The 27,931-nt window shown below is 38.0% G+C and overlaps 2 protein-coding genes across 9 annotated transcripts in view; one reads left to right on the top strand and one right to left on the bottom strand.

The window, feature by feature from the left end:
• The window catches only part of IRAK4 (interleukin 1 receptor associated kinase 4), a 29,662-nt gene extending 10,122 nt beyond the window's left edge, over positions 1-19,540 (bottom strand). For 2 of the 4 annotated variants that reach the window (XM_024740420.1, XM_024740422.1), the window contains exons 1-6: positions 19,453-19,540; positions 12,228-12,397; positions 9,958-10,103; positions 9,004-9,186; positions 8,353-8,513; positions 7,310-7,374 (exon numbers count right to left, since the gene is read on the bottom strand). In XM_024740420.1, the coding sequence (XP_024596188.1) occupies positions 7,310-7,374; positions 8,353-8,513; positions 9,004-9,186; positions 9,958-10,103; positions 12,228-12,388 (716 nt within the window). In that variant the 5' untranslated portion in view covers positions 12,389-12,397; positions 19,453-19,540. Of the gene's footprint in view, positions 1-7,309; positions 7,375-8,352; positions 8,514-9,003; positions 9,187-9,957; positions 10,104-10,915; positions 11,033-12,227; positions 12,398-17,147; positions 17,293-19,452 lie in introns of those variants that run through there. The other 2 variants (XM_024740421.1, XM_024740423.1) reach the window with 2 other exon arrangements.
• Positions 19,541-19,620: 80 nt separating this feature from the next.
• Positions 19,621-27,931, top strand: part of PUS7L (pseudouridine synthase 7 like) — a 39,959-nt gene continuing 31,648 nt past the window's right edge. For 4 of the 5 annotated variants that reach the window (XR_003002615.1, XR_003002613.1, XR_003002612.1 and 1 more), the window contains exons 1-3: positions 19,621-19,772; positions 21,164-21,291; positions 22,956-23,884. Coding sequence is in view for 1 of the 5 variants with exons in the window: in XM_024740419.1 (XP_024596187.1) it covers positions 22,972-23,884 (913 nt within the window). In the remaining 4 variants the exon portion in view is untranslated. The remainder of the gene's footprint in view (positions 19,773-21,163; positions 21,292-22,955; positions 23,885-27,931) is intronic. The other variant, XR_003002614.1, reaches the window with a different exon arrangement.

The following is a 27,931-nucleotide window of genomic DNA, read 5'->3' as shown; positions in this document are numbered from 1 at the left end:
CTTGCGAGACCACTGGAATCACAACTAACTGCTGAACAATCAATGACAGGAAGACACTGGAATGCACCAAAAAAGATACCCCATGTCCAAAGACAAAGGAGAAGCTGCAATGAGATGGTAGGAGGGGCACAATCACAATAATATCAAATCCCATAACTGCTGGGTGGGTGACTCACAAACTGGAGAACACTTGTAGCACAGATCCACCCACTGGAGTGAAGGTTCTGAGCCCCATGTCAGGTTTCCCAACCTGGGGGTCTGGCAACAGGAGGAGGAATTCCTAGAGAATCAGACTTTGAAGGCTAGTGGGATTTGACTCAGGACTTCAACAGGACTGGAGGAAACAGAGACTCCACTCTTGGAGGGCACACAAAAAGTAGTGTGTGCATCAGGACCCAGGGGAAGGAGCAGTGACCCCATAGGAGACTGAACAAAGCCTACCTGCTAGTGTTGGAGGGTCTCCTGCAGAGGCAGGGGGTGACTGTGGCTCACCATGAGGACAAGGACACTGGCAGCAGGAGTTCTGGGAAGTACTTGACGTGAGCCCTCCCAGAGTTTGCCATTAGCCCCACCAGAGAGCTGGGTAGGCTCTAGTGCTGGGTCGCTGCAGGCCAAACAACCAAAAGGGAGGGAATCCAGCCCCACACATCAGCAGAAAAGTGGATTAAAGTTTTACTGAGCTCTATCCACCACCAGTCTATCCACCCATTAGGAAGCTTGCACAAGCCTCTTAGATAGCTTCATCCACCAGAGGGCAGACAGCAGAAGCAAGAAGAACTACAATTCCGCAGCCTGTGGAAGGAAAACCACATTCACAGAAAGACAGACAAAATCAAAAGGCAGAGGACTTTGTACCAGATGAAGGAACAAGATAAAACCCCAGAAAAACAACTAAATTAAGTGGAGATAGGCAACCTTCCAGAAAAAAAATTCAGAATAATGATAGTGAAGATGATCCAGGACCTTGGAAAAAGAATGGAGGCAAAGATCGAGAAGATGCAAGAAATGTTTAACAAACACATAGAAAAATTAAAGAACAAACACCTAGAAGAATTAAAGAACAAACAAACAGAGATGAACATACAATAACTGAAATGAAAATTACACTTGAAGGAATCAATAGCAGAATAACTGAGGCAGAAGAACGGATAAGTGACCTGGAAGACAGAATGGTGGAATTCACTGCCATGGAACAGAATAAAGAAAAAAGAATGAAAAGAAATGAAGATAGCCTAAGAGACATTTGGGACAATATTAAATGCAACAACATTCGCATTATAGGGGTCCCAGAAGGAGAAGAGAGAGAGAAAGGACCCGAGAAAATGTTTGAAGAGATTATAGTTGAAAACTTCCCTAACACGGGAAAGGAAATAGCCACCTAAGTCCAGGAAGCACAGACAGTCCCAGGCAGGATAAACCCAAGGAGAAACATACCGAGACACATAGTAATCAAACTGACAAAAAGTAAAGACAAAGAAAAATTATTCAAAGCAACAAGGGAAAAATGACAAATAACATACAAGGGAACTCCCATAAGGTTAACAGCTGACTTCTCAGCAGAAACTCTACAAACCAGAAGGGAGTAGCACAATATATTTAAAGTGATGAAAGGGAAGAATCTACAACCAAGATTACTCCACCCGGCAAGGATCTCATTCAGATTTGATGGAGAAATCAAAAGCTTTACAGACAAGCAAAAGCTAACAGAATTCAGCACCACCAAACCAGCTCTACAAAAAATGCTAAAGGAACTTCTCTAAGTGGGAAACACAAGACAGGAAAAGGACCTACAAAAACAAACCATAACAATTACGAAGATGGTAATAGGAACATACATATCGATAATTACCTTAAACGTGAATGGATTAAATGCTCCAACCAAAAGACACAGGCTCGCTGAATAGATACAAAAACAAGACCCATATATATGCTGTCTACAAGAGATGCTCTTCAGACCTAGGGACACATACAGACTGAAAGTGAGGGGATGGAGGAAGATATTCCATGCAAGTGGAAATCAGAAGAAAGCTGGTGTAGCAATACTCATATCAGATAAAATAGACTTTAAAATAAAGAATGTTACAAGAAACAAGGAAGGACACTACATAATGATCAAGGGATCAATCCAAGACGAAGATATAACAATTATAAGTATATATGCATCCAACCTAGGAGCACCTCAATACATAAGGCAACTGCTAACAGCTATAAAAGAGGAAATTGACAGTAACACAATAATAATGGGGGACTTTAACATCTCACATACACCAATGGACAGATCATCCAGACAGAAACTTAATAAGGAAGCACAAGCTTTAAATGACACAATAGGACAGATAGATTTACTTGATATTTATAGGACATTCCATCTAAAAAGAGCAGAATACACTTTCTTCTCAAGTGCACACAGAATATTCTCCAAAATAGATCACATCTTGGGTCACAAATCAAGCCTCAGTAAATTTAAGAAAATTGAAATGATATCAAGCATCTTTTCCGACCACAATGCTATTAGATTAGAAATCAATTACAGGGAAAAAAATGTAAAAATGTAAAACATGGAGGCTAAACAATACGTTACTAAATAACCAAGAGATCACTGAAGAAATCAACACGGAAATAAAAAAATACCTAGAGACAAATTACAATGAAAACACGATGATCCAAAACCTGTGGGGTGCAGCAAAAGCAGTTCTAAGAAAGAAGTTTATAGCAATACAAGCCTACCTCAAGAAGCAAGAAAAATTTCAAATAAACAGTCTAACCTTATACCTAAAGGAACTAGAGAAAGAATAACAAGCAAATCCCAAAGTTAGTAAAAGGAAAGAAATCCTAAAGATCAGAGCAGAAATAAATGAAATAGAAACAAAGAAAACAACAGCAAAGATCAATGAAACTAAAAACTGATTCTTTGAGAAGATAAACAAAATTGATAAACCTTTAGCCAGACTGAAGAAAAAGAGGGAGAGGACTCAAATCAATAAAATTAGAAATGAAAAAGGAGAAGTTGCAAAGAACACTGCAGAAATACAAAGCATCATAAGAGACTACTACAAGCAACTCTAGGCCAATAAAATGGACAACCTGGAAGAAATGGACAAATTCTTAGAAATGTATAACCTTCCAAGACTGAACCAGGAGGAAACAGAAAATATGAACAGACCAATCACAAGTAATGAACTTAAAACTGTAATTAAAAGTCTTCCAACAAACAAAAGTCCAGGACCAGATGGCTTCACAGGTGAATGCTATCAAACATTTAAAGAAGAGCTAACACCCATCCTTCTCAAACTCTTCCAAAAAATTGCAGAGGAAGGAACACTCCCAAACTCATTCTATGAGGCCACCATCACCCTGATACCAAAACCAGACAAAGATACTACAAGAAAAGAAAATTACAGACCAATATCACTGATGAATATAGATGCAAAAATCCTCAACAAAATACTAGCAAACAGAATCCAACAACACATTAAAAGGGTCATACACCATGATCAAGTGGGATTTATCCCAGGGATGAAAGGGTTCTTCAATATATGCAAATCAATGAATGTGATACACCATATTAACTAATTGAAGAAGAAAAATCATATGATCTCTCAATAGATGCAGAAAAAGCTTCTGAAAAAATTCAACACCCATTTATGATAAAAACTGTCCAGAAAGTGGGAATAGAGGGAACCTACCGCAACATAATAAAGGCTGTATATGACAAACCCATAGCAAACATCATTCTCAATGGTGAAAAACTGAAAGCATTTCCTCTAAGATCAGGAACAAGACAAGGACATCTACTCGTGCCACTGTTGTTCAACATAGTTTTGGAAGTCCTAGCCATAGCAATCAGAGAAGAAAAAGAAGTAAATGGAATACAAATTGGAAAAGAAGAAGTAAAACTGTTACTGTTTGCAGATGACATGATACTATACATAGAGAATCCTAAAGATGCCACTAGAAAACTACTAGAGCTAATCAATGAATTTGGTAAAGTAGCAGGATACAAAATTAATGCACAGAAATCTCTGGCATTCCAATACACTAATGATGAAAAATCTGAAAGTGAAATCAAGAAAACACTCCCAGTTACCATTGCAACAAAAAGAATAAAATACCTAGGAATAAACCTACCTAGGGAGACAAAAGACCTGTATGCAGAAAACTATAAGACACTGATGAAAGAAATCAAAGATGACAAAAACAGATGGAGAGATATACCATGTTCTTGGATTGGAAGAATCAATATTGTGAAGATGAGTATACTACCCAAAGCAATTTACAGATTCAATACAATCCCTATCAAATTACCAGTGGCAATTTTTACATAACTGGAACAAAAAATCTTAAAATTTGTATGGAGACACAAAGGACCCTGAAAAGCCAAAGCAGTCTTGAGGGAAAAAAGGGACTCAGACCCCCTGACTTCAGACTATACTACAAAGCTACAGTAATCAAGACAATATGGTACTGGCACAAAAACAGAAATATAGATCAATCATACAGGATAGAAAGCCCAGAGATAAACCCACGCACCTATGGTCACACACTCTATGACAAAGGAGGCAACAATATACAATGGAGAAAAGACAGTCTCTTCAATAAGTGGTGCTGGGAAAACTGGACAGCTACATGTAAAAGAATGAAATTGGAACACTCCCTAACACCATACACAAAAATAAACTCAAAATGGATTCGAGACCTAAATGTAAGACCGGACATTATAAAACTCTTGGAGGAAAACATACGAAGAACACTCTGACATAAATCACAGCAAGATCTTTTTTGACCCACCTCCTAGAGTAATGGAAATCAAAACAAAAATAAACAAATGGGACCTAGTGAAACTTAAAAGCTTTTGCAAAGCAAAGGAAACTACAAACAAGATGAAAAGACAACCCTCAGAATGGGAGCAAGTATTTGCAAATGAATCAACCGACAAAGGATTAATCTCCAAAATATATAAACAGCTCATGCAGCTCAATATTAAAAAAAACAAACAACCTAATCCAAAAATGGTCAGAAGACCTAAAGAGACATTTCTCCAAAGAAGACATACCGATGGCCAAGAAGCACATGAAAAGCTGCTCAACATCACTAATTATTAGAGAAATGCAAATCAAAACTACAATGAGGTATCACCTCACACCAGTTAGAATGGGCAACATCAGAAAATCTACAAACAACAAATGCTGGAGAGGGTGTGGAGAAAAGGGAACCCTCTTGCACTGTTGGTGGGAATGTAAATTGATACAGCCACTATGGAGAACAGTATGGAGGTTCCTTAAAAAACTAAAAATAGAATTATCATATGACACAGCAATCCCACTCCTGGGCATATACCCAGAGAAAACCATAATTCAAAAAGAAACATGCACCCCAGTGTTCATTGCAGCACTATTTACAATAGCCAGGTTATGGAAGCAACCTAAATGCCCATTGACAGATGAATGGATAAAGAAGATGTGGTACATATATACAATGGAATATTACTCAGCCATAAAAAGGAAGAGATGTGGCTGTAGAGATGTGAGATGGATCTAGAGACTGTCATACAGATTGAAGTAGGTCAGAAATTGAAGAACAAATATTGTATATTAACGCATATATGTGGAACCTAGAAAAATGGTACAGATGAACTGGTTTGCAGGACAGAAATAGAGATACAGATGTAGAGAACAAACGTATGGACACCAAGGAGGGGAAAGTGGAGGGGGGTGGGTAGTGGTGGTGGGGTGCATTGGGAGATTCGGATTGACATATATACACTAATATGCATAAAATAGATAACTAATAAGAACTGTTGTATAAAAAAAATAAAATTAAATTAAAAAAAAAAGAATGAATAGACAGGTAAGAAACTTGGCCAAGGTTATTCTGCTAGCAAGGTCCAGAGATTGGTACTTATCAAAAAATAGCAGTAATATTTAATGGTGGTGAGGTAGCAGTGAAGTCTGAAATTGTAATAAATTGGTGGTAGAAGTATAAATTATCATAACTTATCTACAAAGCCATTTGGACAAATACTTAGAAAGTCTTTATAAAGTTCATGCATTCGGAACCAGTAATTCTTCTTCTAGGACTGTCTCCAGATGAAATAAGCAGATTTGTATTTAAAGGTTTATGTACAAAGAGATTTAAAGGAGCTTTAATAGTTAATATTGAAAATTAGAAACAAACCTAGAAGGGTAATGTTAAATAAAATATAATCCTTATATATGCTAGAATGTTATACAATAATTTTAAATGTTTTACAATTATTTTTAATGACATGGGGAAAATGCTACACACTCCTCATGAAGCAAGTACATCAAAATACTAGCAGTGGTTATCTCTGAGTGATATATTTAAGAGATGACTTTTATTATTTAAAAATATTTTCCTGATTATCTATTTTGAACAAGTTACTTTCAGGAGGGGTTAGGGGTACGAAGAACAAATCCTGAACAGAAGGCTTTTTAGTTTTTTCAGTGTGCATTATTTTTACTGTGAATGAATTAATTCCAGTCTATTCTTTCTTTCTTGAAGTTAAGCAACTAGAATTAGTGATTTATAGCAATGGGTCTAATGAGAATAAATTGGTAAATCCCATTAAGGATTTAGATCAAAAGCTCAAGTTCTGGAGTCAGACAGATCCGGATTTGAAATCCACATATTTATTGTTCATGTGGCCTTGGGCAAAGTTTTTAATGTTTCTAAATCTCAGTGGGAAAAAGTGTGTGGGTGTGGGGGGTGTTATAACAATTGTTGGTTAACACATTGCAGTTTCTGGTCTATTGTACATACTCAAGTATCAATCACTATAATTATTGAATAAATTTCCTAATTTATTTCTCCTTATCTTCCTGATAATGTCCAACAATTTTCAAACATACTGAGTCAGTGCCTTCTAAACATTCTTACATATAACACTTTCCTGGCTTATGGTGTTAACTTATATCAAAGGGACTATTTGTCATATATATATATATTTATTTACACATATATGTATTTACACATATATGCACATACATATTATGTCTACAATTTATCTCTTGTGAACTTTGGGAGTAGAAAACACAATAATGGAAGTTAGTTGAAATTCCATGTAATTTTCCCATGATTTAGAATAACGACAGCTGTTTAATCTACACACATATGAAAGAGTATATGCAGTCACAGAATTGTAGAGTCAAAGTTCTTTCAAGTTCTCTAAACTATTTTAATTTACATATTTGAAAATATCACTAGTTCATGGCACACTCTGGGTAAGAAACAGGTCCCTTACTCCTTGTCCTGCTTTTTTCCACAGTACCACACTGCCAGATTAACTTACTTTGCCATTACTTTTATTTCTTGATCAAACTGTTGTTTCAGTTCTTCAGTACTAATGTCAACCATCTGAAAAAATAAAATAAAATAATATACAGTATAATACAATACAATAACCCCAAGTCTCCTAAAGCTAAAAGGGGCCATGAGATCGTCTGGCTGATTCTGCTTTCTTTAAAATAGTAAGGCATCATTCTCCCCATTTTATAGAACAACTGAGAACTAGAAATATTATCAATTTGCTCAAGGTCTCACGGCTGGTGAGTGGAAGGAAGAAAACCTTATAAACTATGTAACTACATAAACCTCACTGAGTCATTGTGGGAACAAAATGAAATAATATGAGACTTAACTGCATGAACATTCTGGAAAAAAAATTAAATGTAATAGAAAACATAAGCAAATTTGAAGGCGAAAAGAAAAACAAGACCTGCAAATGTATTTACAACATATATGACAAAGGGTGACTATTGTAAAAATATGTATTGTGTTGGTATTTTTAGAATATAATAATGATTTAAAATATAACAAATCAATAAGTAAACGGTAAACACTCTAATAGAAATGGGAACAAAGGACATAGATAAGAATTAGGAAAAGGTTTTCTTCGTGTCCCCTGTAAAGGCAGGCAGACTCTCAACCACTGCGCCACCAGGGAAGCCCATTGTATATTTTCTAAACTTTATTTTTAAATGAGAAAAGTAATACAAGGAAGCTATTTTTATAAAAATTTTTTAGAATCTTACCATTTTAATATTGATCATGCATGAAGCACTGTGTAGAGTTCAGCTTCTCTATTTTGTGAATCTCCCCAAATTATATGTATAATTGTATGTATGTGTATATAACTACATTTTTTATAGGGACAGAGTCCGTAGCTTTCAACAAATTTTTAAATGTTAAGAACTGCCAGCTTAGAATGATGTTTATTTAAAGAAAATACACACTGAAATCATATATTTCCTAAAGATAATTTAAAATTTATTATATAACACACTAAGAAGCAACTCTTCTCTAATCCTTTGTCTTCCTGAAAGTATAACTTACTGCTGCAAGCTTCTTCACTGCTACAGTCCTGTTGTTCACATAGCCTTTATACACAACTCCAAATCCTCCCTCTCCCATCTTGTTACCACCGACAGAAAGGGGTCGTTCATCAAAGTTATTTGTGACATCCTTCAATTCATAATATGAAAAACTGTGAAAACCTATAATGTCAATAGAATAAGAAAAAAAGGGCTTCAGTACAAAAGAAACTGGTTTTAATAACTTCAGTATTTTCTCAATTTGGATATTTCATACATATGCAAATATTTACAATTTTGTATTAGGTACAGTGGAAGAGAGTAAAAACATTTTTAAAATACAAATTTTAAGGTTTACCTTGAGAATTCTGTTTGGTGGTCCTCCACTTAAAACTCTAGTCACTTATTTTCTTTATAAAATGACCCTTTTAAGTTATGTAAATATTTACTTTTTTTTTTTCATAGCTTCTGTGGTTGTTCATATATCCTATTGCCTCTACTCACTTATAACACTGACTAATACAATGAAGATGGTGCTTAATAAATCAGGGGAAAAAAACAACCACAAAAGAGCTATTACCAGAGTGCACAAACAAAAGGAGAGATTGATTTTAAAACAGTGATGGTCTTAATAACAAACCCACTAGTGTAAAGCACTGCAAATGTTACTTACGTGTATCAGTAACTTCTAAACTTCTATATTCTGGACACGAGGAGTCAGGTGGCGTATAGTTTTGTTCAGTATTCTCATCAGATATCACAGATGTCCTGTCTTTGCCATAGAGGGGCATATGTTTCTGCTGAACTGTTACAGTAACTTTAGAAGGCAGTGTATTAACAGTTTTGGGAACAGCATCTAACAAATGAAATAAGATACAAGTTGTCATTCCATTAGAAAAAGTGTTTGTGAAAAAGGTAAATTAAGAATTTGGTTCACTTAACATCATTCCAGTTTCTACACATTAGCCCCACATTTTCACAGCACTACACAAGAAGCTACCTAGTAAGAATTTGTAAATTTTGATAAGGATGGGTAAGGCAGTGTTTCCAAAAAGTGGTTTATAAGCCACCTGCAACAGAAGCACTGAAGTAACTTAGATCTTGAACCTAATTCAAGAATTCTGATAATAAGGTCTAGAGTAGAGCCTGGGAAGCTACACGTTTAACAAGAACTCCAGGCGATTCTTATGCCCTCTGAAGGATGAGTACCACTGGTGTACATGGCATCAAAGGGAGAAAAAGTAGCTTATGAAGAAGGCAACTAGACACCAGCCCACTGGAACACAATGTAAGGAATTCACGATCACAGAGTCCCATCAGAGTGGAAGTTGAGGGTGAAAAAAAGCAAGAGTTTTTTCTCATCATTCTAAACTTCTTATTGGCACAAAACCACCTGACTTTAATGGTGGGATGAGACTCAATCCTGAAGCCTCCATTTCCTTAGCAGCAAGTCTGCACTGTCTGGCGTGCTTGCTAAAGAGTTGGGGAGAGTTGAAAGAATGAAAAGGAGTCTTAAATGTAAGGCTCATCTACTATGAGAAAAAAGTAAGAGTCAGAAGAAATGTTCCTATTTCTGCTACTTGTCTTTCCACCCTAATTACTGATACCCTAGACATGCTCAGTTTACCTGGTAGCAAAAGACTTGCAGGGGCAAAAAACTCATTTTGGACCAAAAGATCCACGAGATCACCAACTGTGCAATTTGTGGTGCCCCAGTCAAACAGTAATTCACAAGTGGGACTTTTTCCAGTTTGAAGTAATGCTTCAAATCTCCTTAAAGTAAGCAAAAGAGAAACAAGATTAGTATGTAAACAGAGTTAACATGTAAATAGGAATTATTCCCCCCAGCAGCACCCCCCTGCCCCGTCTAGTCCCGAGCACTTCCTACAATACAGCAAGAGAATCAGCAAGGATTACAGAGAACAGGAAAGATAGGCAGAAGGAAAAAAGATGCTGGAGATGATGATAAGTTGACAGACACTGTGTACTTACAGTGGGCTAGAGGGTGCACACACATGAACCCATTTAACTCCCGAAAACACTATGAATATCATACTAATTTACCAAACAGGAAGCGTGAGAGGTAAAGTAAGCAGCCTACAGCCACACTGTCCATCAACTGTATACAAATTGAGATTCAAATTCAGATCTCACTTGACAGAAGGGTATACTCTCAACCTACTAAGCTATATTACTTCCCTACATGACATACTCACTCTGTTAGCCATATGATTTTTAATAAACCAGCCTGCTTAAAGAAATAGAATATACACAAACTTGGAGAATTATCCCAAGTTAAGAAATAGTTTTATTTCTATAGTTAAGAAATATAGTTCTTAACTATATTTCAGTTAAATTGAGGGAAAAACACAGAGCAGTTTTTCATTCAAAATTTCTTTAATAACTAGTTTTGAAAGTAACATTTAAAAACTTGAACAACTTGGCTTTTCCTGAAATTTTTTTATTTCAAAAAAGTTCAAACCTACAGAAAAGTTGAAAGAATAATACCATGAACAACCATCTGCTCTTCATCTAGATTCACCAAATGACCAATGGATAACATTTTGCCATGTTTGTGCTCTCACCCTCTCCATCTCTGTGTCTGTGTGCTCACTTTACAGAGTGTAGGTCAGATGCCTTGTAGAATTCACACAGTCTAGATTTGTCTGACTACTCTCTCACGATTAAATTCAGGTGAAAACCTGTTGGTAAGAACAGTACAGAGATGACAATGTGTCCTTTGCACTGCATCACATCTGGAGGCACATAATTGCAGTTTGTACCATTATTGACGACACCAGTTTGATTACCTGGTTAAGGAGGGGTACTTCAGATTTTTTCTCTATAAAACTACCTTTCCCCTTTGCAATTCATAAATAACCTGTGGATAATACTTTGAAATCGTGTGCGTATCTTGTTCACCAACACCCTTTCGCCTTGTGATTTTAGCACTCGCTGATGAGCCCTCCGTAATCACTCACTGGTAGTTGTAAATTGGTAACTTTTTAGTTCTATCATTCTTTCAATAATTATTTGCTGCCATTATTCTGTAAAGAAGAGTCTTTTCTCCTCACTACCACTCCCTCGACTATGCTCTCAAAGTGTTAGATAGTTAAGATCAACAAACTGTCTATAAAAATGGTTTTCAAGGTTTAAACTTAAGTTTCTTCCAAGTAATTTAAGATGCTCATCCTTCATACAAGAAAACGTTTCCTGAAAGGACTAGTATGGGAGCTAAGGCTTCAGGTTATTTTCAGGTTAATGGTGAAAATCACAAATAAATTTCTTTTCCCCTTGCTTCCAAAGACAGATTTTGACATAGGTTTGGGCTGAAATAACTGGCAAAAATAACATGTGTACTTATATCTTACACTTAATCAAGCAGAGACAAACAGAAAGATGGAAATTATCTGAAGGTAGTGTTGAAAAATCCTGGCTAAGAACTAAGAAGTCTATTCATAGATGTGTACATGTACAAGCAACTTTAAAATGTCACATTTGAAGAATTCCTAAAATATACTGTTAAAGTGAATTAGAGACTCACACACTATTAGGCTCCAGAATTTTACTACAGATTCTTAAAATATTCTTATGTTACTTCAATCTGGAAATGACAGGTATGAGGCAGAGTGAACTAGGCTCAGCTTGCCAAACAGAAATTTAGAGTAAAAGTTGGAATCTTGATTTTAACTTCAAAAACTTATTTGCAATATCACAATATTGACCTAGCTGATATGCTGGAGAATGAAGCAAAAATTGCAAAAAAAAAAAAAAGGGGGGTGTGTGATTTATTACCATTATCTCCCCTAGAGAGAGGTTTATTTTCTGAACTGCAGCAGTAGACAGTATTCGTATCTATTAATCATTCTAGATTGTGATGTAAGAATTTAACGTTACCTTATGTGAAACTGATTGTATCTATCATCACCAGATGGTTTTTTAATAGCAACTGCTAACTTCTTCCATCCTTCTTGAGGATCAATAAAATCTGACAGCTTTCTAATTAGTCCAAGATTGAGGCAGCGCACATATGTTGATGCTGTTATGGGTTTGTTCATCTTTTATTCCTGAAATACGGAAAATTCTCATTAAAATTTTACAGTAGCTTTAGCGATGACATCTGTAAGCTTATACATCACACTTTGCTCTAACTTATGAAATGTTGGGAACTCATTACACCATAATAAAGGAACACTCCGAAGCCAGGTAGTTGCTATTTTCATCTTTCTCCATCTCTAAATATCAATAAAAAAATTACAGGATTATTTTTGTTCCGGCACTAACATTTTCCAAGTGAAATTTACACAAGGGAGCAAAAAGTTTACTTTTTCAGAAAAATTTAGGTAAACATATTCAGGAATCAAATCTATTAAGAAAAAAGTTTTCAATTTAAAATATTTTTCTCAGTCCGTATTTATTTACTATTAAACATTTATACAACACTCTTTGGTGGAAGTAAAAACAAATGTCTTGAAATAATTTGTACAGCATTAAAAGATACGGTCTATCCACTGACTTTTTACATAACATGTTCTTCCTTGGTGCAGCCACAATTTCTGAATCCATCAGATCTGCCTGATGACAATTCATTCCCTACTAAGGCAAACCCTGTGGTTTACCACCTAACTACTCTCTAGACAGGACTTTTATTTCCTCAGTCCCCCTTTTCTTCTGCTACTCCACCCTGGAGAGCTGTAGCCGGGGATAAATCTCACACTTTTACTTGTACACCAGCACTGCTGAATACAGCTGTGGAGAACCAGGTAACTGAGCAGACTGGTATAAATATAAATTTAGGGGAGCCTTTTCCATCGGGCCTTCAACACTGCTGTTAGTCCTTTCACTTGTCTTTGCTCATCCTCCCTGGTGACTATTTCACACCTTTAGCTCTGTCTACGTGGTTTTATTTGATCTCCATCTCCCTCATTCTCAGCAGGTGGTCACCTTTCCTTCTAATTAATCAAAACAAATAGATTTAGATATTCTTCTGTCAATTACTCTCCTGTTCCCCTACATATCTTTATTTTTAAAGTGTAATATAATTAATTTTTGGAATAAGGAATAGATTCATGTGGTATGAAATTCAGACGTTACAGAAGAGTAAGAAGCAAAAAGTCTCCCTGTGTCTTGTGCCTCTTATATTAGCATTCTCTTCTCTTTGGCCTTCTTTGACCACAGCTAGGTAGGTCCATCTACTCTCAACTTAATTATCTTTCATCACTGCACAATGTATTTGTAATCATATATTTATTTGTTTAGTTGTTTACTAATGGTCTACCCCATTAGACTACAAGGGTCTATGCTCATTTTATTCACTAATATGTAACTAATTACTAGCGCTTTGTAGATATTGGTGTTGTTAAGGGTTAGGAATGAATGAATTTCTTGCCCAGGACCATGCTAGGTGGTTTATATATTTCACTTAATCCTCACAGTGACTAAGGCCATTTTATCATCTCTATTTCACAAAGGTCGTAAGTGAAAGAGCTAGGTCTTGAACCATATCTGACTCCAAAATTCATGCCATATGTCCCTGTTTCTCTAACTCAATGCATTGTTCATGTCATTCTCTTTTCTAGAAAGACCAGTCCTTTCATTCATTCATAAACTCAATAAACATATATGTCAGGCTTTGTGCTAAGTGATGGGAGCTACAAAGAAGAGAAAAATCTTTGTTTTCAAGCTTCTCAGTCTAGCAGGGGGTGCAAACAATTACAATGAGAATAAATGTTACAAGAAGGGTGAGCAGAGTGTTAATGGGGTCCAGAGAAGGAGCACCAAGGGAGGCAGTCTGAAGGAGGTACGCCAAGACAGATTTGGGGGGGTGAGAGGTTGGAAGGATGAGTGAAAAGCAATGGGGATAAGCCCAAAAGGAAATTCCAGGCAGGAGGAATAGCATGGGAGAGCATGGGTTAGGCTAAGGCAAGTAGTTTGTTAGGGCTGGACCACAGGACGCATGTCATTAAAAGATGAGATTGGAGAGGTAGGCAGGACCAAGTCATCATGTGCCTCATATTCTATGACAAGGGGTTTAAACTTTATACTAAAAGTTACAGGGGAGCCAATGCAGGATTTTAAGGAAAGGTGGTATGTGATCCGATGTGGTTAAGTGGATTCCTCTGGATGAAACATTAAAGGAATGTATATTAAGGCAAAGAGAACAGTTTGAAAATTTTACAATAATCTAGAAATGAAAGCCTGAAGAAAGAAACATACAGTTGGGTAATAGGGAAGAAAAAAACTCCAAAGGTTTAGGAGGCCAAATCAAAGTAATTTCAGGATATTAGAGGGAAAGGAGACTGAGAGAAACAAAGAAGCTGATTCCTGGCTTTTTCAGCTTGGGTAATTATGTAGATGATAGAGGAAATAATGTGTTCAGTCCTGGTCATGTTAAATGTGAAATATCTACCTCTGGCACCACCTAGGGGAGTTGGCACTAAGTAGCTCAATATATGCTCTGGAGCTTAGGAGACAGGTTCAGGAATACTCATATATTCATACATGAATAGTTGGTTGAAACAACAAGAAATATAAGCCTGCCTATTAGGAATATATAGCATGTGAAGGAACGAAGGAAAAAAAGAAACTTTTAAAAGTACTGATGTGTCATGGAGGTAAGTAGAGAACCAGGGCAGTAGAATACCAGAGATTTCTAGAATTAGCCATAGGTTGTTATAAAAGACCCAGAGAGGTCGAAAAAATACTGATGGGTAACCAGAAGGCCTTTGGGTGACTTAAGAACTGTTTTAGTGGAGCAATGAGTGCATGGTAGAAATGCATTTTCCAGGAAGCGTGGCTATGAAGGGAAGGAGAAAGGAAGAAAGGATGAAAGAAAGAAAAAAAAAAAAAGCAAAGAAAAGGAGCAGCTCTCAAACTATGTACCCTTTACACGCTTAAAAATTGCTGTGGACTCCAAAGAGCTTTTGTTTATGTTGGTTATATTGCCAATATTTACCATATTAGAAACTGACACTGAGAAATTGAAAAATTACTTATTCATTAATTCATTTAAAATAATAAATGTACTACGTGTTAGCATACATATTTTAATAAAAACTATATTTCCCCCAAAAATATGAGTGAATTTTTTTTACAAATCTCTTTAATTTTTAGCTTAATAGAAGATAGCTGGATTCTAATATCTGCTTCTGCATTCAGTCTGCGGCAATATATCATTTGGGTTAATGTATATGAAGGAAGTCCAGGTTCACACAGACATACAGTTGGAAAGGGAGCAGTATTTTAGCAGCCATTTCACAAAGCAGTATTTTTCTTTGATGCTATACTAAAACTTGATAAGTGACAATTTCCTGAAAGTTAGCTGCAGTGTGGAATCTGAAACCATATCAATGAACTTTGTCACATTAAAATCCATTACACTCTGAATGAATCTTTTACCCATACGTGATTTCGACCTTACGAACCTCTTGAAAGAGACTCAAAGACCCCAGCCACCCTCTGGGAACTGCCGGTTTAAGGTTTGTTTCAAGACAAAACTTGGTTGAAGATATGAAACGGATAGTAAACAGAGATGAAGGGGTCAACCCTGCATAGAAGAAAACCTCTTCTGAATCTAACAGGAGGGAAGCAGAGGTTTGGATACAGATATATTTGAAGCAAGAGGGAGAATTCCTATACAATGTCATTTTCTCTGTGAAGCAGGAGGTGAGGTCATCCAGGGCTAGGTTAAGAATCGCTCAAGCACCTTGAGGACCACCTGGTAAATGTCTACTATTCCTACGAGCTCAACACAAAAGGCACTATTGGCTTTTCCTGACAGCCATCTCTTTTGCTCCAAACTGTCACCTGGTTATTCTTCTAGTATAACAATTATCATATTTTATTATTTATTGGTCTGCCTTCTCTCCTAGATGGCGTGCTCTCCTGGGCAGGGACCCAACCAAATTCAGCTTTAGCAGCTACTCAGAATATTTGTGCTGAATGCCAGAAGGCTGATGTTTTAAATTAAGAAATCACATCTGCCTATAGATGTTACAGTTGCTACATTCACACTACTTTTTCTTATTTACTTGTATTTCTCTCCATTGTTAAGAAGTACAATGTGATTGACAAAGCTAGTAAAGGTAGAACTGCTTAGTAATCCTAAAAGCTAGAGCTAAAATACAAAGAATTGAGAATAAGAGCAGTCTATCTGAAGACCAGGGATAAATTCTGTAACTCTCCTGCATCCAGATTTCTAACAAAGGTGATAGCGTAGGGATGCCAGAAAAGGAAGGCCTTCTAACAACTCCTCCTTATATTTAAGTCTGGAAGTTCTAAACTTCAGAATTTAAAATGTTACTTAAAACATACATCCATCTATCACCACCAACACGTTTGGAAGAACATACACCAAAATATTAACCGTGGTTAACTCTTGATGGTGATTTATATGGTGGTTTTGTTTTCATTTACTTTTCTGCATTTTCTATAATGAAAATAAATGATATGTGCAGAAAAAATTAAAAAGTGTCACCTCTTTCAAAGTATTCAAGATTTTACTTTAGTACATTTAGGATTAATAGAAGTGGAACAGGATATACTGCTTACAAATAAATAAATATATTCATGATTATTTTCTCATACCATTAATTCTCATGGTAAAGAAAAACCACTCATATCTTCACACTAGACAACTCAGCCAAGAATACGAGGTAAGGTGATCATTGAGAAATAATACTAAAACGAGATCTGCTTGTGGAACCCAGTGCCTTCCCACCTGCATGCACATTCTCTAACAAAGTACAGTTCAAAATAGAAATTCAAAATATTCATATGAAATGCATTAATAAAGTTTTAAGGTTGTGCTTCACTAACAGTCTGATCAGAGGAAGAGAGTGTAGAGGGGTGGATGGAAGATGGACTTTGAGGTTGCCTGGGCCTGGGTTCTAATGTAGCTCTTCCACAAGCCAACTGTGACCAGGGTCAATAACTCCGTTTCTCTGGACTTTGGTTTCTTCATCTGAAAAACAGAGATGGTCTTACCTAAGAGTTGCTGTATAGATTTTAAATTAACAAACGCCTAATCCTATCAATAATAAGTGATCAAAGAAAATGTAGCAATGACTATTGTATGGCAGAAGTTATTCTTATGTCACATTTAAAAAAAAAGAAATGTGCAGAATTGTATTTAAGCTCAATTTTCAGAATAGCAGTGAAGGACAACTGAAAGAATGGAACTAATAGGTCTGAAAACATAGCTAGGCTTTTCATGGTGAGTGTTATTTTATCAAGCATAGTATCTTTAAAATGCTTATAACCTTCCTAAAATACATCATCTACGCATGCTTTCTTAAGCAAAATATTCTAGATATTTTTGGACAACTCAATATCATCATTAAGAACAAAAGCTCATGATACCTTCTAGACCTAATAAATTATATAGGGCTGCCCTTCTTAAATAGGATATGTGCTGGTATTCCATAAATTAAACATCACATACCATTCTCAAACATTGATTTATCTCAATGGTAAGTATTTAAACATTTTGGATATATTTTTTAAAAGCCAAAATATTATACATTCATCAATTATTTACTGAGTCTCTATTTTGTGCTGGATATTGATCCAGGTCCCTGGAGATAAAGCATAAGTTAAGTAAGAAAAAAAAAAAAACTGAATTCATGGAGCTTATATTCTAATAGAGAAAGACAGGTAATAAGCATTTGCTTTATAGTGCATTAGATGGTGCCAAGTGGAATGGAAATAAATAAACTGAGAAAGGGTTTTAATTTTAAATAGGGTAGTCAAAGTAGCCCTCAATAAGAAGGTGCCGTTTGATTAAAGGTTTGAAGGAATGAGAAAGCTAGCCACTGGGATATCTGTGGGAAAGGTTTCTGGGCAAAAGAAATCGTAAATGCAAGGGTCTGGAGTGGGTCCACTGAAAAACAGCAAGGAGACAGTAAGACTGGAGAAGAGGGGGCAGGAAAGTAGAATAGATGAGAGAGGTAATGGGGCCAGGTCTCCTCGGGCCCTCATAGCCTTTGGATTGACTTTATCTTCTGAGGGAGATGAAAAGACAGTGGAGGTTTTGAGAAGTGGAGAGACACACTCTCTACTCATGTCTTAAAAGGACACCAGGGACTGCTGCTGAGAATAAAGGATATTCAAGAAAGGGCAGAGAAGCAGGAAGAGACCAATTAGTTCAGTACGTCAATAATCCAGGTGGAGGTGCTGGAGGCTTGGATCAGAGAGGTAGCAAAGAAGGTAGAAGTCCTAGGATGATGGATATTTTCTGAGGTAAAGCACACAGGATCCTGTGTGCTGATGTGAAGGGTGAGAAGATGGCACCTTTACTGAGATGGAGAAGCCTGTGGCAGGAGCGAGTTTAGCCTGGAAGCGCAGGAGCTCTGTTTGGACAGGTCGGAAGCAAACTTCAAATGAATGTTTAGTGTGTTAACAGAAGAATTAAGGAAATCTGAACCTTCTGACATATCTCTTCAAGGATTACCCCCAGAAAGGGAAAGGGCAATTCTTAATATTCTCCGCTTAGGGCTCCTTGGGCAGACACGTTTTTGAGGCACTAAGAGAGCCATTTGTTCCCATTCTAAATGGCTAAAATGCTTTCTGAGGTCTGCTTTTCATCCCTTCGTTCCCTCTCTTGTTTCCAGGCTGTCTGTACACTTTTCCTATCTGATAAGATACTGACAACCCCGCTCCACTTTCCAAGTTCCTGGAAGCCTGACGGAGAATCTTGGGGGGGCTTCGGAATGCTTTCCACGCGGCGAGCATCTCCACCGGGTGCTGGTCTTACTTCCTGGTTCTCAGGAAAAGATATTTCATTTCGTAAACGGGTTCTCGGAACACACCGCCCGGGAGTTGAGAAATTCCAGGCGCGGTCTGACCGAGCCACCAGGTGACGTCTCTTCTCGCCCCACGGTCCTCCACAGGTACCACTAACTTTCTGATCCCCAGGGACCCACCCACGTCTTCATCCTGGAGCAATTGCTGCCCACGCAACCTACTTCCTCTCTACCTTTTCTCACTTGGGCTGAAGATAGGCAATTTTCCTTCCGAACCGTCCCTCCACAACCCTGGGGCAGAGGGGCAGAGGGGCCGAGGCCGGGACGCGGACCTCGGACACCTCGCGGAGAAGGTGGCGCGCACGGCCGGAATCCCTTACCTGCCCAGGCGCGGGGAGCGGGGGGCGGGAGGGGCGCCGCGGGGCTGAGCCAGCGGTCGAGGAACCCGGGCCCTAGGGACGGCTGGGGCAGGCTCAACCCGTCAGGCCCCGCCCAGGCCCGCCCCGTCCCCACCCCCGTCCCGCCCTCTTCCTCTTTGTGCCTTTAGGTGGCTCCACAGCGTGAGAAATTCCGGGCCTCTTTTAAGGCTCTTCTTTAAGTGGGAGCCTGGCCCTTTAAATAGTCCGTGTCGGAGGCTATTTTAAGGCTTCCGGTCATGCGCACAGCGTAGTGCAGAGGAATGCCTTCACCTGGACCTGAGGTAGGGCGGGTTGAGTTTCTTGCGCCAAGTGGGGCTTGTGTATGGGTCAATGACAAGATAGGCATTGGGACCCTGCCCCTTTGTCCCCAACAGGAGGGCGACCTGAGCTAGTATCGCGCCTTGGGGTAGGCGGGGCTGGGGGAGGAGAAGAAGCCGGTGGAGCTGCTGGCTGTGTCCGGGGTGCTTTCCAATGCGGCTGAAGGCTACGCAGCAGGGGACGTTAGTCCTGCTGGTTGGTGGCAGAAGTAGGAAGTAGGAGTGAGTTAGGCGGAGCAACGGCAGTGGAGGAACTGGAGGCGCTACTGGCCTTTTTTTTAACACCCTCTCAGACTCTGCCCTTAGCCAGCACTTCCCCAGCTTCGGGTCAGCCAGAGTACCCCCTTTCTGCCCCGCAAGCTCTTCAACGCATCTGTTGCCCGGGAACACTGCATGTGTGTGCTTAACTCCACGTGGGTTCCTTGGCGGCCTTTCAGCACGGTTCCACTCTTACTGAGATGCTTGGTTGTAATAATTCCCTCATCATTGTATTCTCCTCAGGTTGTTCTACCTATGCCACTAGCTTAGAATGTCTTCATATCTTCTTCCTTTTACTGGGTAAAGAGTAGGTCATTTTTCTTTCCAAGACCAATCCAGCAGCTGAGCTTTTGATCACATCTCATTGCTTTCCAACTCTTCAAACTCTTCATCAGATTCATCCTGTGCAGTGCTATCAGTCATCTTACTAAAACATCTTTTTGGATTGTGTCATTTTCCTATTCAAACACCTCCAGTGGCCATCCATTGACCACTCAGTGGATTCTAAGTCCCTGACAAGGTGTTCAGTATCTTACCTTGTTCGGCACTAATCCAGCTGTATTTTCCAGAACTGTACTAGAAAACACTTTCTCCTACTGCTCTGTATCTGGGCTCTTCAGTTTTCTCTAACACATTGCATATGTTGTTTGTGCATCACTTATGATAGGTCTTTGACTCATTTCTGCCTCCTGAACTGTTTTGAAGACTTGGCCACTTCTTGCGTATGCCTTTACTGATTATTCTAGACAAAAGTGATTTTTTCTTTCTTCCTTTTCACTCTTACAGCTCTTTATTTGTACTAGCTGTTTTGTTTATTCAACAGTCAGTATTGATTATGTGCCTACTATGTGCTTGACACTGTTCTAATTGTGAGATAATCAGTGAATAAGGCTGACAGGGTTCTTGTTCTCATGGAGCAAACATTCTAGTTGGGGGAGGTATACAATAAATAGTGAAGAAAATTATTAGACAGAAATGCTATGCAGAAAATTAAATAGGATTTTGTGAAAAATAGTGGCTTGCTGGTTCCTCTGGATTATTGGTCAAGGAAGACCTCACTGAGGATGTTATTGAGGAGGTACTGATTTAATCAACAGGAACAGTTGGCAGAAAGGAACTGAAGAAGGCCAGTGAAGCTGGAGTAAAGTGGATAATGGGAAAAAGGTATAAGATAAATTTGGAGAATATACAGAGTCCAGAATCTTAGAAGTCTTCGGAAGCCAGGGTAAGTAATTTGGATTTTATTATAAATGTGATTAGAGGGTTTAAAAAGGGGTTGTGATATGATTTAATTTACCTTTTAAATCATCATTCTGGCTACTCTGTGGAGAGCAGACTATAGTGGACTAGTAATAGAAGCAGAGATTAGAGACCTTCACAGTGTATAAGAATTTCTGGAATGGAAGTCCTAAAGTAGAGGTGACAAAAGGACAGCAGGAATAATCAGAGAGCCGGATGCTTAAAGGTGATGCAACTTTTGGTGATGAGAAAGTCAAAGCTATGACCGAGATGAAGTGGAAGTGGTGTGAGGTTGAGATTGAGGAACTGAGGGACTGTGATGTTAAATGGATGATCCATATGGATGGTCATGGAGGTCATGCTGGATAGTAGATTTTAAGCCTGGTATTAAAGTCATCAGTGAATGAAGAAGAATTGTCCTGGGACCAGAGAGAGTATGGCAGCAAATAGTAGAGCCTGATGGCATGAACTTCAAAGGACATGGGATTTGGGGAGGTAGAGGAGGAAGAAATGGTTTGGAAGTAGCAGTGGCAAACACAGAAAATATTTACAACCTCCAGATCCCAAGGTGGGTATGAAAGGATAAATAGCCTTCACATGAGAGGGCTACAGAAGAAGCAGCTTGGGGAAAATAGCCAGGTTTCATTAGGGCAAGAAACTGGGGAGACTGTGCAGGAAATAAAGGAATGAGGGAAAATAAATATATCCTATATATTCCCTAGGAATTTAGGATATAGAGAATTTGCTGTGATTTCTACATGACATATTAGAAAGGATGGTGTGGAGGTGGTTTTCTAAATTGGTTCCGATTAGTAGAATACACTGTAGAAATGGGGTGAAGGTCCAGATGATGAATTTCCTGGAGAGTGTGGTTAACACAAAGAACGGAGTAGTACTGGTCCCCTGAGCATTTTATTTTTCCTGAATCTCCATCTGGTAGCCATGGGTTGTGTGAAGAATGAGTGAAGTTGGCTTCAAGAAGGTTTGTAAAGGTTTTTTTCTCTCTAATGCCAGAGAGAGATGGTTGGAATTTTTCTTTGGGTTAGCCGCAAAAGTTTGTATCTGTAAAAGTTTGTATCTGGCTTTCAAGAAGGTTTAAGGTCCAGGGTTAATTTAAGCCTACCTAGAAACCTAATCACATTGCAGGTTGTTTTTAGAACTTCATTTATCTATCAATTTGGACTATTTCTTCCTGTCTTCTCCTCATCCCTTCTTCCATCCCTATCTCTTCATATATAAATATCTAGCTACAGATTCTCTGGAATTAGCTGGAAATTTTAGTTTTCAGGGATGGAGTTCAGACAAATCATTGTAAACAGGCGTATGTTCTAGTCTCTTCTTTGTAAGCCTACAGATGGTATTTTAAAAGTGAACTTGAAACTTAACCCATTTTAATCCTGGAATTTTAATAGATGGAAGCCTGGAGTGGGTGAAGAGTCAAGGTGCAAATCTCCAGATATCTCGGTATAAGAGAGTCAAAATACACATGATATATAGAAATAAATTAGATTAGTAATGTCTTTTAAGGGGACTCCGGATTGGAAGGGAGAAGGAGAAGGAGAATTAAATAAATCTTTCAAAACTATTTCTTTTTTTGTTATCCAGAATTTTTCTTTCTGGTAATTGACCACCTCTTTGTTTCTTTTATAGGTGTTGTTATTTGAGAATGGAAGAGGATACAGATTTTAGAATCAGGTTTAGTTCTCTGTGTTTCATTACAGATCACGTTGGATTTCATGGCACCATAAAAAGCTCACCAAGTGACTTTGTTGTTATTGAGATTGATGAACAGGGACAGTTAGTTAATAAAGCCAGTGATGAACCTATTTACAAGGTTAATAAAATACTACCTGGGCCAAATAATTTGGCTAAAAAAACAAACCTAGATCCTCAAAATTTATCCTTTGAAGAGAGAAGCAATCAAGAAGTCAATACTTTGGCTGGGTGCTCTGGTGATGACCAAAATTATGAGCCTGGTTCAGAAAAGGAAGATACTATCGAAGATGGAACTTCCAAAGGTGAAGAAGAAAACACTGATGTATTAGGATCCTTGTTAGATGAAAAAACTAATGAATTACTGAATCAGTTTGCCTGTGATGTAAAAGAGAAGCGGAATTCTAAAACTGAACTAATTGGACCATCTTCTGAATTCTCATTAGGCAGAATCCTTGACAAAAACCAGAGGGCTATTTTGCATAGTGCTATTAGGCAGAAATTTCCTTTTTTAATAACTGTAGGAAAAAACAGTGAAATTGTTGTAAAACCAAATCTTGAGTATAAAGAACTCTGTCACTTGGTATCTGAAGAAGAAGCATTTGACTTTTTTAAATATTTGGATGCAAAGAAAGAAAATTCCAAATTTACCTTTAAACCTAATATAAACAAAGATCACCGAAAGGCTGTCCACCATTTTATCAACAAAAAGTTTGGAAATCTTGTGGAAACCAAATCTTTTCCTGAACCGAATTATAGTGCTGATAATCCAAAGGTAGTGATAACAGTAAGATTTCGGGAAAAGGCACACAAGCACAGGAAAAGATCTCTTCATGAATGCCAGGAAAGAAAAGTTATATACACAGGTAATTTAATACATCATTATTATTTTCTTAGGTAAATTAGTTAAAGTTGCGTGAAAGCTGAATAATTTCAAATGAATTAAATAGCCTTGTCCAGAGCGATATTGGAAACAATATATGGGTCCTGTTTTTTAATGGAAGGGAAAGTCTTTCAAAATACACTGGTTTTAAAAATTAACCTTATTGGGGCTTCCCTCGTGGCCCAGTGGTTGAGAGTCAGCCTGCCGACGCAGGGGACACGGGTTCATGTCCCGGTCTGGGAAGATCCCACATGCCGCGGAGCAGCTAGGCCCATGAGCCATGGCCGCTGAGCCTGCGCATCCGGAGCCTGTGATCCGCAACGGGAGAGGCCACAACAGTGAGAGGCCCGTGTACCGCAAAAAAACAAAACAAAACTAACCTTATTGATGAAAGTGTCGTTAACACAGATACTTATAGTTAACGTAGTCACAAATGTATAAAGTTGAAGCAGTTACTTTGCATTGAAGTAAGTGTTGTGGGGATGAATCTTGATTTCATATTTTGAGAGTTATCTTAATTAAAATTAAGTATTTGGAGAGAAGTAGAATATGTTTGCTGTGCTTGGGGAAGTGAAGAGAATACCTTGTAATCTAAAACAGCTGGACTTAACTGCCCAAGGTAGGGAACATGCAAACTTACTTCCTTTGGCTGTCAGTCTTTTAGAGAAGAGATTCTCAGATTTTAGCATGCATTATAATCACCAAAAGGGCTTGTTGAGAGAGATCTCTGAGCCCTATTCTCAGATTTTCTGATTTAGAATGTTTGGGGTAGGTCTTTCACAAATTCCTAGGTGATCCTTTTTCTGCTGGTCTGGGGACCACATTTTGAGAATCACTGTCTTAGGGAATATTTTCACTTTCTAGGATGGAGTGGAACTGATGAAATCTCACTCTGCAAGTTTGGCTGATCAGGTTTAATTGACCTGTATCCTACGTGAAGGATGGCAAGTGTCTCAGATGGTCCTGTTTTATAAGTAAACACAGCATTTAAAATATAAACAGCAACTCAGATTTGCACAAATGTGTGTATCTGGCACAGAAACAAGGTTGTACTATGTAGGGAACTCTGTGATGTAAGTGAAAAGAGTTTGGACCTTGGAGCTATGTGGGTTTTATTTTACGTTATGACTTTAGTTCATAAAAAGATCTGTGAACTTTTTAATATCTTTAGGACTTAGTTTCCATAAATGTAAAACTGGAAAGAATAATACCATGGGCAAGTTACTTAACAATGCATAACTTTTGGTTGTACTTTAAAAATGGGGTAGTAGTAAAGCCTAATTCACAATGATACTCTAAGGATTAGATGAAATAATGAATGCAAATGTTTAGTATGTAATCGTTTTTCAAATGTTGGTGTCTTCTGTCTTGGAAATTTGTCCAGTTGTATGACTTACCTTTTCATGAAAAAGCTGCTAGTATAGGAGTTGACACGTGAGGCATGCAATAAATGTTAACAGATAAATCTGTTTTGAAGGAAAAACAAAACTAGTTTTACACGTGGGGAGAGAATTGCTGATCAGTGTTTTAAGCAGGTGTAGGTTTTGTACGACTTGAAATTCTAACAGTATTTGAATTAATGAACCAAAAAATTGTGGAAACTTTTATATATTAGTTTAAATTAGTTTTACCAAAACTATGAATGATTGGAGAGACATGTTGAAGAGAGGAATTGATGGTTCACCAGAAGATAGTATGAAGATACTGGGATACCTATAAGTACAAGAACAAAGAAAAAGACAAAGATAAACTTTGCTTATCCCAGATTTTGCTTAGGCCAGCCTTTTGTAAGAACAAAAATAGTTCATATAAAAAAATTCCTTAATAAGTAGACCTACCTAAAAAATAGAACACTTAAAAAAACCTTTTATTTTTAATTGTTATAAAATAGACATAACATAAACTTTACCATTTTAACCATGTTTAAGTGTAGAGTTTAATGGCATTAAGTACATTCACGTTGTTGTACAACTATCACTGCCATCCATCTCCAGACTCTTTTCATCTCCTCAGACTGAAACTCTATGTCTGTTAGACAATAACTCTCTATTCCCTTCTCCCCTAGCCTCTCCTCTGGGTATCTCATACAAGTGGAATCATACAACTTTTGTCCTTTTGTGATTGGCTTATTTCACTTAGCTTATGGTTTTTTAAGGTTTACTTGTGTGTGTGTGTTAGAATTTCTTTACTGTGTTAGAATTTCTTTACTTTTTAAGGCTGAATAATATTCTGTTGTATGTATACATACATCTTGTTATTTTGTTTATCCATTCATCTGCCAGTGGACACAGTTGCTTCCATCTTTTGGCTATCGTGAATAATGCGGCTATGAACATGGCTATATTGGTTTAAGTTCCTGTTTTCAGTTCTTTTGGGTATATACCCCAAAATGGAATTGCTGGATAATAAGGTAATTCTATGTTTAATTTTTTGAGGTAGTGGTATACTGTTTTCTTAGACACTTTTTTGAAGAAGGAATTGTATGAAATATTTAAGCGTCCAATGACATTTTCATTTTAGGTATTGCATTTATCAGCTCTAGAAGTTTTATTTGGTTCTTTCTTAGGTCCTCAATTTCCTGTTACGTTCATGTTTTCCTATAATCTTTGAGCCTTTTTATTTTTTTAATTTTTTAAATTTATTTTTGTCTGCGTTGAGTCTTTGTTGCTGCGCACGAGCTTTCTCTAGTTGCTGCGAGCGGGGGCTACTCTTCCTTGCAGTGGGTGGGCTTCTTATTGTGGTGGCTTCTCTTGTTGTGGAGCATGGGCTCTAGGCACATGAGCTTCAGTAGTTGTGGCACGTGGGCTCAGTAGTTGTGGCTCACGGGCTCTAGAGCGCAGTTTGAGCCTATTTTTAATGGGTCTTTAAAAATATTTGTCTGCTAATTTCATCTCTGTTGTTTCTGGATCTGTTTCTATTGACTGACTTTTATTTGGTTCATGGGTCATATTTTCCTGCTTCTTTGCATGTCCAGTACTATTTTTTGGAGGTCAGACATTGTGAATATTATCTTGTTGAGTGTCTGGATTTTGTTGTCTTGTTTTAGAGAGTGTTGAACGTGCTCTAGCAGGTAGGAAGTAGTTTGCAGATCCATCTGAGGCTTCATCTTGAATTTTATTAACGGAGGTCCAGAGTAGGGTTTACACTAGTCCTGTCATATAGCTCTACTATGTATTTAAGGAGCCTATCCACACTGGACCTGATAGAGATGAAAACTACTAGAATTTGAGCTGATGTTTTAATGGGATGAGTCTTTGGGGCATTGGGAAAGAACGAGTATATTTTGAATGGGGGTGGGACATTAAGTATTAGAGCCAGAAGGTAGATTCTCAGTGTCTGAGAAGACTCTTAGTGGCTGGTATGACGAATGGAACATGACAGAAATGATGGTGTGTAATGTCTAAGGCTAGGTCATAAAAGGTATTGCACTTTTTGCGCACAGTTCTTGGATGGCTCACTTTGGGGTAAGCTAGCTACCAGACTTTAGGGCTATTAAAGCAGCTCTTTGGAGAGGAACTGAGGCCTTCCGCCAATAGCCAGTACCAACTTGCCAGCCATGTGAGTGAGTGATCCCCTTGGAAATGGATCCTCCAACTCCTGTCAGGAGTTTTGAGTAACTGCAGCCCTAGCCACATTGTGCTGCAACCTCCTGAGAGAGCCTGAGCTAGAACCCACCAAACCACGGTGCTCTTGAATTCCTGCTCCAGAGAAGTTCTGAGAGATAAGTGAACATTGTAAGCCAGTAGGGTTTGGGGCAACTTGTTACACAACTCTAGATAAATGATATGTAACATTTAATTCTAGGCATGCAGATTACTACTCAGCAAGGAACTCAAGGGGTCACCTATGCAGATTTCTGGAACACGTTCTCTTACTCTGCACTATGAATTCCAGCCCACTGGGCCTTCTTGAACTCCAGCCTCAGCAAGACCACTGTGCTCTACTTGGATTCCTCCTCCCTGGCCCAGAAAGTACCCCTAGTTAGAAAACCATGTTTTTTTTTTTTGTTTTTTTTTTTTTTTTTGCGGTA

The sequence above is a fragment of the Neophocaena asiaeorientalis genome, unplaced genomic scaffold (genome assembly GCF_003031525.2).
Source record: "Neophocaena asiaeorientalis asiaeorientalis breed wild unplaced genomic scaffold, Neophocaena_asiaeorientalis_V1.1 scaffold340, whole genome shotgun sequence".
NCBI lineage: Eukaryota > Metazoa > Chordata > Mammalia > Artiodactyla > Phocoenidae > Neophocaena > Neophocaena asiaeorientalis.
This window is presented reverse-complemented; position numbering and strand designations above follow the sequence as displayed.